The sequence below is a fragment of the Hyperolius riggenbachi genome, chromosome 3 (assembly GCF_040937935.1).
Source record: "Hyperolius riggenbachi isolate aHypRig1 chromosome 3, aHypRig1.pri, whole genome shotgun sequence".
Taxonomy (NCBI): domain Eukaryota; kingdom Metazoa; phylum Chordata; class Amphibia; order Anura; family Hyperoliidae; genus Hyperolius; species Hyperolius riggenbachi.
Window position 1 is genome coordinate 234,813,490 of NC_090648.1, and position 18,558 is coordinate 234,832,047.

General features: G+C 42.0%; 1 protein-coding gene across 7 annotated transcripts in view; it reads right to left on the reverse strand.

Annotated features, from left to right (window-relative positions):
• Positions 1-18,558, reverse strand: part of TASOR2 (transcription activation suppressor family member 2) — a 133,384-nt gene that overhangs the window by 70,786 nt on the left and 44,040 nt on the right. For 6 of the 7 annotated variants that reach the window (XM_068275978.1, XM_068275981.1, XM_068275979.1 and 3 more), the window contains 4 exons: positions 14,672-14,775; positions 3,130-3,202; positions 2,971-3,045; positions 849-1,727 (listed from right to left, as the gene is read on the reverse strand). In XM_068275978.1, the coding sequence (XP_068132079.1) occupies positions 849-1,727; positions 2,971-3,045; positions 3,130-3,202; positions 14,672-14,775 (1,131 nt within the window). The remainder of the gene's footprint in view (positions 1-848; positions 1,728-2,970; positions 3,046-3,129; positions 3,203-14,671; positions 14,776-18,558) is intronic. The other variant, XM_068275983.1, reaches the window with a different exon arrangement.

Consider the following 18,558-nt stretch of genomic DNA (forward strand, 5'->3'; position numbering starts at 1 on the left):
CTTAATCAGGGTCTATGGGTAAACGTATTAGAGGCAGAGGAGCAGCAGGATTGCCAGGCAACTGGTATTGCTTAAAATAAATATGGCACCCTCAATATCCCTCTCATTACAGTTGTCCTTTAAGCTTACAGGTCTGTAGTTTCCTGATTCTGATCAATTTTCTTATTTAAGTAAGGGAGAAGTATCAGCTGTATGTCAAGCATAGGGAACTGACCTGCTTCATAGAGAATCGTAGAAAATAAGATAAAGTGGCTTATCGATAACTGAACTCAACTCCCTTAATACTAGGGGGTGGACGCCATCTGGGCCTGTTGCCTTATCCATCTTGATTTTATCCAAGCGTGCCTTCGCACCTTCCTGTGTTAGGCTCTGTTCACACTGCACACGTTGCCGTCCGGATTTCGGCAACATGTGCAGGAGCCCGACACGCAGGACATCAGAAAGTGCATAGACTGCACTGCCTGATGTACACACTGCATGCATTCCAGACCAGTGCGGTCCGGGAACGCATGCAGCACGCATTTTTTATCAAAAAGCGCGGCTGACCCATTCACTTTCAGTGAATGGGATCAGCCACGCAACGCACAGAAACGCAGATGCGTGCGTTCGTACGCGTTGCGTTCCGAACGCACGGCCATCCGCGTTTGCTGATGTGAACGGCGCCTTAGGAAATTCATACTGAATAAGGTAAAGTGGGAACAAGTCAGAGCAGTATCATGAGACGAGGGCATCAACTTGTTAAATACAGAAGAAAAGCATACATTTAAAATCCAGAATAGGATTGTCCCCTATGTCAGTCCTATAGTAAGGATTAAAAAGCAACAACAACCCTTAATCAGTTTACAAACCTCTCTTTCTCCTGTGTGGATAAGGAGCACTGGCAAGCTTTACTGTTGCTCTGCTGGTAGGGACACTGGCAAGCTTTACCGTTGCTTTGGTTGTTGGGACACTGGTAAGTTTTGCTGCTGCTCTGCTTGCAGCGGCATTGGCAAGCCTAACCGATGATTTACTTGAAGGGGAAGTGGTAGGTTTTGTTGCCGTCCTGCTAGAAGAGACAACTTGCTGCTGATCTACACTACGAAGATTTGGCCTTTTGCTTGAAACCTGGTTTTCACTGGTTGAATTAGAAGACGAAGGAATCCGTTGTGTAGGTTTTCTTTTGCTTTTCTTGGAACCCCGTTTTCCAGATTTCTTGTACGATTTCTTCCTGGAGGGCTGTTTTTTAATTTCTTGGAAAACAGCGTTTCCATTTGAGCCATCACTTTTTGTCTTACTTGCCAAAAACGTTGCTTTAGACTCCAAGGAAACAGACTCTTTTACCATTAAATTTTTGCTAAGTTTCTCAGCATCATTTACTGGGACATCTTCCTTTAAGAAAGCAGACATTTTTATCAGCGGAACACTGAAATTTAGTGGTGAAGAAAAATACGTCTCCAGGCGAGAAAAAGCCAACTGATCACATTTATCATGAATGCCTTTTTCAAGAGCAGTAACCTGGCTTAAAGTGTCTGTTTTCTCCACATGTATCCCGCTTACTATGCGTGCATTTTTCTTCCGAAGATGAGCATACTGTTTGACATGCAGTTCCACCAAAGCATCAGGATAAAGGTCTATGTCTTTGTAAGACTGTCTGGCTTCTAAAATAGCATACTGAAGACCAGGTATGAAACCTGTAATTTTCTGTGACAGCTCTTCATTGTTCAACTTGCAACTGCAGTCTTCTTGCTCTAGAAGGAAAGGAAAAGTAATTTCTATATAAATCACGAAAGGCAGAACTTTTGTATTGCATTAATGTTCCTTGCATCTCCTGGACAAATGAACACCACCACATTGTTTTCACTGGTAACTTAGCTTATAAGATGCACCTACATTTTTAAGGTGAAAATCAGGAACAAAATAAAAAAAAATACTAAACCCGATGCATCTATAGTGCAGGGGAGTCTTATAGACCCCTCCAACTGACTTTACCCTAGCTACACTGCCCAGCTACACTGACTACACTCATCTAACTGCATGGTCTTACCGATCCAGCGACGTGATCACGTGTCTTAGCCACTGTATACAATCGTTCTGCGTGGCCTCTGTAAATTCCGGGTTCACTGGTGGCCTCTGCACAAGCCATACGTGAACTGACGGCTCTCAGGACAAGATGAAACAACCTATAAACGCTTTATGGTTGTTGGACCTTATAATAGTGTGGTTAATTTATTAGAGCAGGGAAGGGGAACTAAAGTCATTACGGCACTACGGCAGTCATTACGGATCACATCGGATTAAATATTTTATTGTCACCTGTGTGTACAGATGTTTAAACATTGTTTCTGCTAGAGTCTACGAAATACCCCCCTGCATACTACTTTTAATGATCCTATCATTGGCAATCTTCTTGCAGTCTTTTGCTGTTGTCTACATCCCATCACTAAACATCTTTAGTGTAAAGATCATGGAAACTTTGTTCATAGGCAGTCTCCAGATTCAGTCTTGCAGTAGATACATAGCTTAACTCTAGCCCTGCTTTAAAGACAAATACCAGGCAAACATCAAACTATCCCTTATAGCTTAAACTAAAGCTTATAGTTGTGTCCCATAATTGCTCACAACTCCCTTCTCCACCATATCTTTATGAATACTTTGATGGAAATTTCCCATGTCTCTGAATTGCTTACATCAGGAAACAGCCTGTTGCGTGGATCGGGGGGGTTGGCCCTAGAGCTGCGCAGCCGCTGAGCAGCTCATGCGGCCATGGTAGTGCAGGCAGGAGAGCCTGACCCGGGCTGTGCGGTCAGGAGCCGGCTTGGGGGGCTATTGAGCGGCGGGGATCCGGCGGCACGGAGAGCGCGGACGGCGTCCTCCGTGCCTACAAAAGTGATGCAGGTATTTAACTTTTTTTGACATTTGGCCTCGGAAGTCCTTTAACAAATTATACTTACAAACTAAGTTTTATGTATAACTTAGATCACAGGTAATTACCTATTCTATCCAAGAGCTTTGAGTGAGGAAACAAAAATAAGGCATATAGTTGGAAAGGATTCTTCTCGTGCAGATCTGAAAGAAGAAAAAGCATTTTATTACTGTTATAGAAAGCATCAAATACACAGTCAACAAAATGTCTCATTTGTGAAAACATACCTCTGTTGCACCGCAGTACAGATGCAGCCACCAAAATTAGAAATCCTTGGTCATTTAACACTTTAATTAAGGCCTATAAAGAATGAACATATAAATGAATATGCAAAAAGGAGGTGGATAACTACTAAAGGCAGCTGTATCATAAAAATTCACGTCATCTAGAAAAATGCTGCTCTCAAATTAATTCAGGTGACCTACAGTACAGTCTAAGTAAAAACTATAACTGGTCAATGAGATGCAAATAATTCCAACTTGATGGAGGATCAATGCAAATTTTCTATGTAAATGTATGCAGCCTGAAAATGACCCAATCAAATTTCACTTCAGCTGGATTTGATTAGTCAATTTTCATGTTAAAGTTTTTATTAGAATTTTAACAATAAGTTCCCATTTAACTACTGTGTAATGAACAGCTTTTGATATGGATTGGTCCATTTTCAAGCTGCATAAATTTGCATAATTCTGCATCAACTTGGAATTATTTGCATCTCATTGACCATCGCTAGCTAAAACTATACCTTGTTTGCAGTTAGGAGCCTTTTGGGTGTTTTGCATAATCAGAGACTGTCAAAAGAAAGATGGCCCCGTAGACTTTTGGCGAGACAAGTTTAACCACTTCAGCTTAACTGGACGAAAATTTTCGTCCAGTTAGGCTGTGCGCACTCCCGCGGGTCGCGCGCTCTCACTAACACCCCCCCCCCCCCCCCCGTGTGTGCTCCCGCTGGGGCCGTTAGCGCAGCGATCAACATAAGGGATTAGAAATTCCTTTCACTGATCGGAACACCCCCCCCGGAGAAAAGCCGACAGCGTCTCCTCAGACGCTGCGGCTTTTCTGAGATCAAAAAGTTCCCCTGCTTCTATCTTCTTCCTGGGAGCGAGATCGATCGCTCCCAGGACTTTTTGACTGTGGCCATTTTGTGGCCAAATAGCAAACTACACCAAAAATCACTTTACATTGAATAAATACATTTTTACACATGTAAAATCCCCCGTTTACCTCCCACACCAAAAAATACCCACATACAAGTTTTAATAAAAAAATAAAATAAAAGATTACAATAATAAAAAAACAAAAAAAAAAACAAATAGTTACCTAAGGGTCTAAACTTTTTAAATATTCATGTCAAAGGAGTATACCAATATGATTTATTCAATTATGGGCTTCTAAATAGTGATGGACGCAAATTGAAAAAATGCACCTTTATTTCCAAATAAAATATTGTCGCCATACATTGTGATAGGGACATAATTTTAACGGTGTAATACCCGGGACATATGGGCAAATACAATACGTGAGTTTTAATTATGGAGGCATGTATTATTTTAAAACTATAATGGCTGAAAACTGAGAAATAATGATTTTTTTCCTGTTTTTTTTCTTATTCTTCCTGTTAAAATGCATTTACAGTAAAGTGGCTCTTAGCAAAATGTACCCCCCAAAGAAAGTCTAATTGGTGGCGGAAAAAACAAGATATAGATCAATTCATTGTGATGAGTAGTGATAAAGTTATTGGCAAATGAATGGCAGGTGAAAGTTGCTCAGATGTAAAAAAATTCTCAACCCTGTAGGCTGAAGTGGTTAATAGTAACATTCAACTATGAGGCCATGCCTGCCTATGTAATAAGGGAAGATGGCTGTCCCATATACACAAAAAGCCTTCTCATTTTACAAGCTTTCAATTTGCATAAATTTAAAATAACTAGACCTGCCAGATCAGCGATTTTTTTTTACGACCCGAGACGCTTAAAACCACTTAACGACCGCCTAACGCCGATAGGCGTCAACAGGTCGTAAGTGGTATTACATGGAAACGGTTGCTCGTACGAGCAGCCTTTCCATGTCAATTCACCAGTGTCTCCGTGAACAGCTTGTGAGCCTCCGATCGTGGCTCGCAGGCGAAATGTAAACACGCGGGGAAGAAATCCCAGCTGTTTACATCATACGGCGCTGCTGCGCAGCAGCACCGTAAAGGAAATCGGCGATCCCCAGCCTCTGATTGGCTGAAGCCTATCCTAGGCGGCGCAGGACGGATCTCCGTCCTGCGCCGCCCATAGCGAGAGGGAGGGAAGGGCAGAGAGGGCGGAAATCGCTGCGGAGGGGGGCTTTGAGGAACCCCCCCACAAAACGCAGATACCCAGCGGCGATCAAACCCCCCTAGCAGGACATCCCCCTAGTGGGGAAAAAAAGGGGGGGGGGGGTAATTTGGTCTCCCTGGCTGCAAAGTGATCTGTGCTGTGGGCTGGAGAGCCCACGCAGCACAGATCACATCAAAATCGCCTGGTCCTTAAGTGGTTAATATACCATGAGTTATACTGGTGTATGGCAGGTATATTACCATTCCTTCTGCCAAGATGAAATCTAACACTGAGTGCTGATAAGAAAATAAACTATCAATATCAGGTAATTATCAAATGTTAACTTCTTTTCATACTATACTGCTAGCTTAAAGTGTAACTGTTGGGCATAAAATAAAATAAATCAATTCCTTATTTTTATCTGGTAAACAATTAATAAGGATGCTAACCAGGCAATCCAAAACTTAAAAATCACTATTACTTTTCTTGTTGATAAATGATCATTCCCCAGTTTACCTGACTCTTATTTGGTACATTGCCGCACAAAGGAAGTTGCAGGGCATGCAGCCCGATTGGCTGAAGCCTCTTTCCCCCTCTGTTTTCCCCTGCCACACTTCTGTTCCTCTCTGATTGGCCAATATTTCAATGCACTTTCTATTACAGAGCTGAGTGGGAGTGCCTGAAGACTGGGAGGAGGGCGGGCAATGCATACACAATGAGACAGAGGAGAGTAAGAGCTCTTTCACATCTAGCCAACGCAGATGGCTGTGCGATCGGAACGCAGCGCATCCGATCGCACGCCATCTGTGCCGCTGCCCGCTGCGCTGCTGATCCCATCCATTGACAGTGGTGGGATCAGCTCTGCAGTGCGGGCAAAATGCAGGCAGCAGTACGCAAGCGCTTCCCAGCGCATCGTACTGCTGCGCAGCGCAGTAGATGTGAACGGTAGAAGGGCAGTCTATGCCCTTCTGCCGTTCCTGCGTTTCAGCACATCATACGCGTTTCCATATCCGCACAGAAGCGCGTATGATGTGAACGAGGCCTTAGGGAGGAAATTACATCAGGATTGGCTTCAAGACACCGTTAAAATGGAGAATCCAAAGAAGGATTTTCTCTTTGTTTTACTATAGTAAAAGCACTAAAATCACTAAGTGGACAGTGCAATACATATGTTATGTAAGTAGAGCAAGTATTTATCTACTTATATATGTGGGTTTATTTTTCTGAGATAGTATGGCTGACAGCTCCTCTTTAAAGAGACTCTGAAGCGAGTCTAAATTCACTTTAACATGTAGTCATGTTAAGAACTATAACCCCTGCTTAACCGCCACTATCCCGCGGCAAAACGAGGGGTTTATACCCCCCAAATCCCCTCTCTTAACTCCGGGAAGTGCTTCCTGAATGAGGCAGAGCTTATGGCTGTAGCTCTGCCTCTTAGCGCGTCAATCCCTGCTGATCGCCGCCTCTCCCCGCCCCTCAATCTTCCTTCACAGAGAAGAGGAGGCGGAGTTCCGTGCGGCGATTGACGCGAATGGAGGCAGAGCTGCAGCTCATAGCTCTGCCTACATGAGCAGCAAAATCCACGACCAAGAAAGTCGTGGATTTTGCAGGGGGGATTTGGGGGGTATAAACCCCTCGTTTTGCCGCGGGATAGCAGCGTTTTAGCAGGGCTTATAGTTGTTAACATGACTGCATGTCAAAAAAGTGAATTTAGACTCGCTTCAGAGTCTCTTTAAAGCTTGGTACACACGATGCAATTTTCTGACAGACTGAGGGTCAGATCAATTATTTCTGACAGGTCCCATCTGATTTCTGATCGTTTTCTGATTGATTTTCCAATCACTGCTATAGAAAAGTCCATCAGAAAAAAACTATTGAAAATTAGATCAGACCTGTCAGAAATAATCGATTTGACTGTCAATCTGTCAGAAAATTGCATTGTGTGTACCAGGCATTAGACTAAATGTGGAATACAAATTTGCAGTTTAAATTATGCAACATTTGAATTATTTGCATGTTTTAGCTACGCAAGCCCCCTTCTGTATATAATACAATATAAGAAAATGACATCCCACCAAAGCAGAGGCAAAGAGCAACTGTAGTTCTAGTAGCAAATGGCTAACCCCCATACAGCAGTGACATTTCAAGAGTACCTCACCTTTCATCAAATGGAGGACTGGTTCCCCCTGAAAGAGTTTTTTTTAGTGCTAGTGATTTGAAAAGCTCCTGCTAATGCAAGGAGTGATTTTTATAAAATTACATCGCACATGTAAAAACACACACATAGCATCACATTAGCAAGAGCTTTTAAAATCACAAGTAATTAGAAAAGCTATTGCGGTGTGAACTAACCCTGACAGATATCTGGAAGTCTAGGTCTACAGTATGCCGCATTGGCAACATGGATGGTCACAGCAGATCAGATATACAATCCAGTGTCGGTCCACTACATTTTGGTATGTGTCAGTGTCCAGCAAGGGGCATTTGAGTGGGCGGAAGGGGTTTGTGATGGATTTTTGCTATTTTTGGAATGCGCATGTTCCGTGTGTTGTTCAGGAAGGCATGCAACATGGGATACCATATTATACTGCCACGAGGCACTTAAAGGAGTTATCAGGCAGAATTAAAAAAAAAAAAAAAAAAAAAAGCTTTACTCAACTGGGGCTTTCTCCAGACCCTTGCAGCAGACTGTCCCACACTAACCGCTCCCCGCGCACGGTGCAGAGGCCGACCCAGAGGTCGTCCTTACCGCGCCTGCGTGAAGCGCCACTGTCAGTCATGGCCATGTGGCCCATGGCATACGGCGCAGAACTAATGTACCTGCGCAGTACGCCGCGGACCACGTGACCATGATTGACAGCTTTGACACCTTTTTACACATAACCCGAAGAACCGCATTAATCCTGTAAAATGTGTAGTCTTGTATCTGAATAAATGTTGCTGGAGGTCACCTATGTACTACTAGAGTTATAGTCACTCTCTTTACGATTGTACTGTTACTTTTGATCTTTTGGCACTTCTATTTACTGGATTGTTGAATACCCACATGTCCCCTCCCAAAGTAGCAAAGGTGGAAGGATTGAAGCACATGAAAAGACAATGGGTGCAGGCTTGAGCTTCTCTATAGGTAGAATTAAAACATGCAGAGAAATAACATTTTCAGTTCATACAACATTCATACAAATAAAATAGCACATATTACTGCAGGCCAGGTTTAAAGAGACAGCTGGTTAGCATAGTGTGCTGAGAAGCAGGGAATGCCCACTCGCACCATTTCATATACAAAAAGCAGTATGTAAAACAGCTCTGCGACTTTCTCTATGTTCTATATCCACTCTAAGCACCAATATGCTGTCACTTAAAGCTGAACTCTGGGCTTATCTAAACTCTGCTTCAACAACCCCCCACAACTGCCCTTTCCTGCCTCATGTGCAGATTAGAACAAATATCAAAATCTCAACACATACTAAATGTAATGTAAATCAGTAGTTATGTGTCAGCTTGCACTTCTGTTAACAGGTCTATGCTCAATGTAGCTGCAAAGGTAAAGTGCCAATAAAAACTCTGAGACATGAAGAATGTAAAGAATCACAACCAGAAATTTACTTCAGATTTTAAACACACAAACTCAAACTATACTTAAGCGAAGTACACACGGCTTTAGTCTGTTGGAAAATAATCTGGCATGTGTATGCATACAAAAAACAACTTGACGAGCAAGTGATAACAGGCGATTTACCCGATCCAACTATCGGATCTATGTTGGTCTGATATCATGCAGTTGGTGTGTATGTACAAGTTTTTTGAAAGACTTGTACTTGTTTTGAATGTCATTTATCTTTGGTGAGCAGTATGTTAATTGAGTTGGTTGTTTAGCCGCCTAGGTGTGTACAAACAGGTCATGTGGTTCGTCAGGTTGTGTGGTTTGTCATGTTGGACGTGTGTACGAGCCTTTATCCTGACTTCTCAAATCAACCCCATTAACACTCTCCAATGCCTTGATCCATGTGACTCACTTGCAGGTACTGGATACAGGGGGTTGCAAAAAGTATTCGGCCCCCTTGAAGTTTTCCACATTTTGTCATATTACTGCCACAAACATGAATCAATTTTATTGGAATTCCACATGAAAGACCAATACAAAGTGGTGTACACATGAGAAGTGGAACGAAAATCATACATGATTCCAAACATTTTTTACAAATAAATAACTGCAAAGTGGTGTGTGCATAATTATTCAGCCCCCTTTGATCTGAGTGCAGTCAGTTGCCTATAGACATTGCCTGATGAGTGCTAATGACTAAATAGAGTGCACCTGTGTGTAATCTAATGTCAGTACAAATACAGTTGCTCTGTGAGGGCCTCAGAGGTTGTCTAAGATAATATTGGGAGCAACAACACCGTGAAGTCCAAAGTACACACAAGACAGGTCAGGGATCAAGTTATTGAGAAATTTAAAGCAGGCTTAGGCTACAAAAAGATTTCCAAAGCCTTGAACATACCATGGAGCACTGTTCAAGCGATCATTCAGAAATGGAAGGAGTATGGCACAACTGTACACCTACCAAGACAAGGCCATCCTCCAAAACTCACAGGCCGAACAAGGAGAGCACTGATCAGAAATGCAGTCAAGAGGCCCATGGTGACTCTGGACGAGCTGCAGAGATCTACAGCTCAGGTGGGAGACTCTGTCCATAAGACAACCATGCACTGTACAAAGTTGGCCTTTATGGAAGAGTGGCAAGAAGAAAGGCATTGTTAACAGAAAGCATAAGAAGTCCCGTTTGCAGTTTGCCACAAGCCATATGGGGGACACAGCAACCATGTGGAAAAAGGTGCTCTGGTCAGATGAGACCAAAACGGAACTTTTTGGCCAAAATGCAAAACACTATGTGTGGCAGAAAACTAACACTGCACATCACTCAGAACACACCATCCCCACTGTCAAATATGGTGGTGGCAGCATCTCTTCATCAGGGACAGGGAAGCTGGTCAGAGTTGATGGGAAGATGGATGGAGCCAAATACAGGGCAACCTTGGAAGAAAACCTCTTGGAGACTGCAAAAGACTTGAGACTGGGGCGGAGGTTCACCTTCCAGCAGGACAATGACCCTAAACATAAATCCAGGGCAACAATGGAATGGTTTAAAACAAAACGTATCTATGTGTTAAAATGGCACAGTCAAAGTCCAGATCTAAATCCAATCGAGAATCTGTGGCAAGGTCCGAAAACTGCTGTTCACAAACGCTGTCCATCTAATCTGACTGAGCTGGAGCTGTTTTGCAAAGAAGAATCGGCAAGGATTTCAGTCTCTAGATGTGCAAAGCTGGTAGAGACATACCCTAAAAGACTGGCAGCTGTAATTGCAGCAAAAGGTGGTTCTACAAAGTATTGACTCAGGGGGGCCGAATAATTACGCACACCCCTCTTTGCAGTTATTTATTTGTAAAAAATGTTTGGAATGATGTAGGATTTTCGATCCACTTCTCACATGTACACCACTTTGTATTGGTCTTTCACGTGGAATTCCAATAAAATTGATGCATGTTTGTGGCAGTAATGTGACAAAATGTGGAAAACTTCAAGGGGGCCGAATACTTTTGCAACCCACTGTATCTAGCAATCACAGAAAACAGCACAGTGTTTATTTGCATACTCTGCCACCGCTTCCAAATATCGCTCCAGCAAGTAGAAAAAGAGGGCTGTGCACATCCCTTGATAAAACATCACTTTTATTTAGATTCTAAAAAAGGCATACTTTACATATTCCATGCAGTATAGAGAGAGGTACAAGGCTGGTGGGGAGGTCGACAGCTGTTTCGCGCCGTCACATGCTGTGGCGCATCATCAGGTCCTGATGATGCGCCACAGCATGTGACGGCGCGAAACAGCTGTCGACCTCCCCACCAGCCTTGTACCTCTCTCTATACTGCATGGAATATGTAAAGTACGGTATGCCTTTTTTAGAATCTAAATAAAAGTGATGTTTTATCAAGGGATGTGCACAGCCCTCTTTTTCTACTTGCTGGATCTACAATCAATCTGTTTGGTTTGATGCACTCCCCCAGTGATTACTCAGCTCTTCTGTGCATGGTTGCCTTTTGATATAATGCTTCCAAATATCGCTATTGGACACTGCACAGCAGAAGTGCTCTATATTTATTTCAATTAACTGATCATCTACTATCTGTTCCATGGCAAAGAGTGCAGCAATTGTATGTAAACAAACTGTACCCTCAGCTGATTGAGCTTGGCTCTCTTAGTGGCCTGCATACAGTCGGGTGAGCGCAGGTAAGTTGGTCGATTTTAGTTAGTTTTCAATGCAAAATCGATCACACGATCGCTCGAATCTCGATTGGACATGCCAGATTTAATCGATCGAATTCGATCGATTGCATTTGAAATTGCATGGTGTAGAGGGGGCTTTAGGGTAAGCATATTCTGAAAGTACACTTTCCCTTTACACTACATAAGATACATTTTCAGGATCTGCTTAGGAGCAATGGGTGGAGGCCACCAATGAAGAATATGATATTTGACACAAGCCCATGACTGAAAAATAAACCCAGAAAGCTGAAACTTTTTGAAACTCAAAACAAAAAAAAAAAACAAAAAAAAAAAGGTGTAAAACAAACAAAACAAACCTTCTCAAATGTAGCACACACAGCAATAAAAAGACTTTTAGAAAATGAAGTTGGGCAACAAATTATAACTGAATAAAGCAGAAGTTCGGGATCATTAAGGAGCGGAATAGTTGTTATACTAGTAGCACCAGATCAGGATAGAAACTCTATTGCACCACTGCACTGATAGTTCCGCACTTGTTGATGCAGTACAAACCTAATGCCTTATGCTGGGGATACACGGTACATTTCTGTACCATGTATCGACCAGCTGATCCGGCCAGCTGATAATATTCAGCTGGCCCGATCATGCCGCTCGACTCCCGCCCGCTCGATCCCCGCTGGCGGATAATGGCAGGGAATGGAGCGCTGATTAGGAAGCACCGGCGGGGACGAGCGGCAATGGATCCGCGCGGACGAGCGGGGACGTGGCGGGGGTCGATGCGGCGGCTAATCGGCTGCCGGATTGACCCATGTATGCCCGGCATTACACAACATGCAATTTCCCATCGGATTTACGAAAGGTCTGATCTGATTTCTGTTCCATTTTGTAAAGAAGTGATCGGCAATTGATCAGAAAAACATTTGGAAATCAGATCGGACCTGACGGAAAAAATCATTTTGAGCCCTCTATCGGACGGAAAAGAGCATGGTGTGTACTAGGCATAAGCAGCTGTAATTCTACTTTTAGCAAAGCTAGATTAAATAGTGCCTTCTTAAAGTGGACCCGAACTCTTGCACAGAACAAAAGGAAACTGTATAGATATGCACCCTGTATGTATTTAGAGAGTTTAGCCTAATTCCGCCTCATCTGTGACTAAGCACAAGTGGTTATTCGATTCCTCAGCTGTGTCAGATCAGGAATCTCCTCTATCACAGCAAATAGCTAATTGGTAAATGCATTATGTTAGCAATATGTCTGCTTCCATGAAAGCATACACAATGCACATTTATTGCAGGATTTGTATCAGCTGTAACAAATGTTTTTCTGTAAAGGTCATTAGGCTGTTTATCTTTCAGAGCAGAGAGGATGTTGTGAGTTCAGCTTCTCTAAAACAGGAGGTATCTCAGGGTCACTCACCATGAGCAGCTTGGGAATTCCTTATTTTTAGCAAATAAATCAAACTCTATTTTTCAAGGCACTAAAAATGCTGCTGTTCAAAGTATTTTCCTTAAAATAAATGTTTGCAAAATGGATTTCTATACAATAAACTTTACTTCCTTAAAAAAAATGAGTAGTTCAGTACCATGTTTATCCTTGTGCATTCTGTGGTGTAATCATCAAACTGTGCGTTATATAAATCTTTCAACAAGAAAGCCTCCTAGCCTGTACAGCATCACACTTACATTTACTTTCGGTTTCCAGTAAACAGAAAGTGGAACCAAAAGAAGCTGCCTGAAGAAAAAAAATCCACTGGTGCATACTGCAGGAAATACAGTATATGATAAGTGCAAAGCAGACATGCAGATAAGGTAAGCAAGACCTCCGCTAAAATAAACTCAAGTATTTCAGTATTGTGCCAGTGCAAATCGCTTTGGAATTTGCTGAACAGCAGAAGTCTCACAAAGATAGACCTAATAACCATCAGGATCAAGATAAAACAAAGAAGACAACAACCTACACTACAGAAATAAGACAGCCTATGAATATAGCATTTATGGTGAGTCAATTCACACTGGCTTTGTTATCATATTCAAACCTGGCAAAGGGCTTTAGATAAATGATTTTTAAAGATTTTGTTAAGACTAAATGAATATTTGAATGACTTCTAGTAATTTTATCACCCAAAGGTTTCGGGTTACTGTAAAGGCATGTAACAGGCTCAGCACACACACTCCAAAGACAGGTGTTATATCCAGGGTTTTTTTCATTACGTTAAGCAATAGCAACTAGAGACACAGATCCTGGTTTACAACAGAGAAAGAAGAGTGAACAGGAAGTTTCACTGCAATCACGTCAAATACCTATCCAGGAACATACTAACTCTGCACATAATTAGAGGTCTGAAGTGATCACAGGTTAAACATACACTCCCAAATATAATTTTTTAAAAACAGATTGCAGAAAAATGTATTTTAGGGAAGTGGTCATCCTTCAACTGCATAAATCTTACAACCAAGTACCATATAATGTGCCAAACCTCTAGGGCAGAAGGGGCAGTAAAACGATTGTTAAACAGATGAATAAATACATAAATACATGAGACTTGAAACTAGGGAAGAGTGTGCTTCCTACACATTTGATGGAGATTTTGGGGTTCTTCAGAAAAAGCTACAATGCAACAGGTCAGTGTTGGCAAAAGATATTTCCTACAATTCAAACAGAGAAATCGGAACATTTATTTTGTCTTACATAAATATCTATACATTGCATGTTTTGTGGAAATAGGTTTAAACCATCAGGGCCCTTTTCCACCAGCGCAAAAACACAAACCGCTAGCGATTTTACAATCGCTACGGTTTGCTTTTTAACATAGGAATCGCGGTAGGTCATTTCCACTACCGCGATTCTCTTTTTACCGGAACGCGAACGCGCGGCGGAGCGATATTTGCCGCGATTTTGCTATGCAGTGCATAGCATAGCAAAATCGCGGCCGTGAACGTCAGGGAATCGCCGGTAATTGCGATTCAGCAATCGCTAGCGTTCAGCGTGAACGCTAGCGACTGCAAGTGGAAAAGGGCCCTTACTCAGGGTTGTTAAAGATTCTGAAATATAGCTACTACCAAACAGATGGCTTGAAGAGTATTTACTGCTAGTTTCTTTCAGGACACCAAATGCCCAGAAGGAAACTTAGCTACAAACAATCCCACTTCATCAGGAGCCTGACCCAGTTATCCTTACCAAGACCTGATCTTTCATCCACTGCAGCAACTTGTTAAGCTCACACTCATTCGCATTTGATGTTATTACTGGGTAGAGGCTGTAGTAGACACTTTCACAACACACTGTAATGAAAGCAGATGGTATTAGAATCCAGTCACATAATATCTGTAAAAAGGAGAAAAGTCTCTTGTACTGTATACTATTCCAGATATGAAACAATTAAGGTTGAAGTATCTCTTGTACTTCATACAATGTAAGAAAATGGGCATTAAACTTCTACTGGAATTTTTTTGCAATGTGAAACTCTAAATTGCATGCTACAAGCTGTCAGCAGTACAGGAACTGAGTGTCTGCAGCCTCCTTTTCCTCCTCCCCCAACAGAGGTAATTAAACATGGTCGATAAGATGCTAAAAAAAAAAAAAAAAATTCCAGCTTGCATGTAAATATAATGCAAATTGTATGCTACTTGGAATCGGAACAATCAAATTTGTCCGATTCCAAGCTGCACATAACTTGCATGCAAGCCGAAATTATTAGTGTCTCACTAACCATCTGTAAGCGGTCAGCAATAAATCTGATTTGTAACCTATTCTAGATGGCACGGCTCTGATCTCTTAGGGCTCTTTCCCACTAAGACGTTGCGTGAGATGCGACGTTAAGGTCGCATAATGTGCCCCTAACGCAACGCATGTGAGCTTTGAAGTTGGACGTTACATAGAGCCGCGTTATGAGTCTCTTGATGCGTCCGTGATGCGTACTTTTTGACGCATACCATCGGGCGAAAACGGCGCATGCGGCAAATAATAAAAAGCAAAACAAAAACAGTACTGAGCATGTGCAAACATCCGAACGCAGCCACATATGAGTATAACGCACAGCACACTGCACTTTCATTTACCGTGCTGCGTTATACTCGCACACAACGTGGGCAATGTGAACAGCCCATTGATGCATCATTACTGTGCATTGGTCTGCGTTACAGGCTGCTCTAACGTGCACCTGTAATGTCCCACTGTGAAAGCAGCCTTAAGGACTAAACCCATATGAGTATGAAAATATAAGGGACCTTCATTTTTGCCTAGGGCCTCGTTTTACCAAAAAGTGTTGTAGTTTGTATAGCAATAATAATAATTAAAAAAAATTAGTATTTTTTTCCCAGAAAGTGGAGCTAAACTAAAATAACCATGATGTATTTTATGTGTGGGGTGTGTGTGTTTTCTTCCAGTGATATTGGCTGGCAAAGTGAATGTTGTGTATCCAGTCAATAGAGACTAAAACAGAGTCTGCTATGATAAAAGTAGCAGTGCAATGGTACTGACTGCTGTCCCCTACTTATTGCTTTATAATTAGGAGATGGTGGCAAGTGTGATCTAGTGGGAATTCATATTTCTTTTTTATTCATTGCATTACACTTTTATACACAGGTCCTCAATAAATGTAGTGTGAGATCCAATGCTATCCAGAACCCTAGCAGGGTACACTGAACTCCTCCACAACAGTGCAGCGATAGTGAGAGCTCAGCTGTGGTATTTATGTCACCAACTAATGCAGAATCCACTGGAGCAGTAGTGCTCTCCAACTCCAGTCCTCAAGGTCCTCACACATTTTTGGCACAGGTCAAATTAATTGATGGGACTTATTCAGGAAAGGTGTGGTTCATCAAGGAGGTCACATTTCTCCATTTCCCTGTCCACCCGTAACACTGGCATGGATATGGCCCTTGAGGATTGGAGTGGGTGGGACATCCCTGCTCAAGAGAGTGCCTGGGGTGGTAGGTAGCTCCCACTGAAAAAGATGTGCTCTCACAAACCACATGAAAGAAGTAAATTAGGAGTCTGTTCTGCAACAGTCCTCTTGATTTACATGTGACAAGTCACTGAACAGACAAACCAAAAAAAAAAAAAAAAAAAAAGTCCACTAAACAGGAACATATACAAATGTATACTTAGAATTTCTTCCTGTGAAGGCTATCTCTGACTTAATGCTGAACTAAAGGCAAACAAGAATTTATGTGCTTAGACAGAGAAGTCCGCAAAATAAGAATATACTGGTGAAAAGAGATGTAAAGGCATCAAATATCCCACAAAAGCTGCACTCACAAAATTACCTGTTCACAGTTAAGTGTATTTCCTTCCTGCACTGTATGTGGAAATATGGCCACAGCAAAATTCCACAGGTAACTTTACCCAAGAACCCCAGCGGCTGTGCCATTATGTAGTAAAACAAAAAGTGTTCCTTGGAAACCATGCACTCTAGAACCAGTAAATTGTGTGGTGTGTATCTGGCAGCTCCTTGGCTAAGCTAAAGAGAAGGCACGTTACTGGATGTAGACAAAAAGAGCTAGTCCATATTTATTACTATTAGGGCCCGTTTCCACTAGCAAATCGGGCAGGGAAACTCTGCCACAGGAAATAATGGTGCCGACATTGCCATCAGTTTTCGTGCGGGAGGCAGGGAATACCATAGCCGTGCATGGCACGGCTTCTGGGATTCGCCTGCGTACCCGCAGACCAGGAAGTGCCGCCACACGTCTCGCAGCTGCACACGGTGGCCAGTGGAAACTGGCCCTTACAGAAACAATATCCAAAGCCCTGTAGTCTTGAAGTGCCATACTATGATCTTGCAAATTACTAAGAATACTTGTTGGTAGACACAGTCCTACATAGGCCTTTCAATGACCAGACATTTCTGAAATTTTGACATATTTGATTTACATATATGCACAAGTTGAAAAATTCTAAAAATTATACTGAACTGATTGCTTAACCACTTCAGGACCACAGTCTTTTCGCCCCTTAAGGACCAGAGCCTTTTTCTCCATTCAGACCACTGCAGCTTTCACGGTTTATTGCTCGGTCATACAACCTACCACCTAAAGGAATTTTACCTCCTTTTCTTGTCACTAATACAGCTTTCTTTTGCTGCTATTTGATTGCTGCTGCGAGTTTTAGTTTTTATTATATTCATCAAAAAAATACATGAATTTTGGCAAAAAAAAATGACTTTTTTAACTTGCTGTGCTGACATTTTTCAAATAAAGTAAAATTTCCAATACATTTGAGCGCGAAAGTTATTCTGCTACATGTCTTTGATAAAAAAAAAAAACATTCAGTGTATATTTATTGGATTGGGTAAAAGTTATAGCGTTTACAAACTATAATGCCATACGTGAATTTTCCCATTTTCAAGCATCTCTGACTTTTCTGCGCACCTGTCAGGTTTCATGAGGGGCTAAAATTCCAGGATAGAACAAATACCCCCCAAATGACCCCATTTTGGAAAGAAGACATCCCAAAGTATTCAGTGAGAGGCATGGTGAGTTCATAGAAGATTTTATTTTTTGTCACAAGTTAGCGGAAAATGACACTTTCTGACAAAAAAAAGAAAAAAAAATTTTTCCATTTCTTCTAACTTGCGACAAAAAAAAAATGAAATCTGCCACGGACTCACTATGCTCCTCTCTGAATACCTTGAAGTGTCTACTTTCCAAAATGGGGTCATTTGTGGGGTGTGTTCACTGTCCTGGCATTTTGGGGGTGCCTAATTGTAAGCACCCCTGTAAAGCCTAAAGATGCTCATTGGACTTTTGGCCCCTTAGCGCAGTTAGGCTGCAAAAAAGTGCCACACATGTGGTATTGCCGTACTCAGGAGAAGTAGTATAATGTGTTCTGGGGTGTATTTTTACACATACCCATGCTGGGTGGGAGAAATATCTCCGTAAATGACAATTGTTTTATTTTTTTTACACACAATTGTCTATTTATAGAGATATTTCTCCCACTCAGCATGGGTATGTGGAAAAATACACCCCAAAACACATTATACTACTTCTCCTGAGTACGGCGATACCACATGTGTGGCACTTTTTTGCACCCTAACTGCGCTAAGGGGCCCAAAGTTCAAT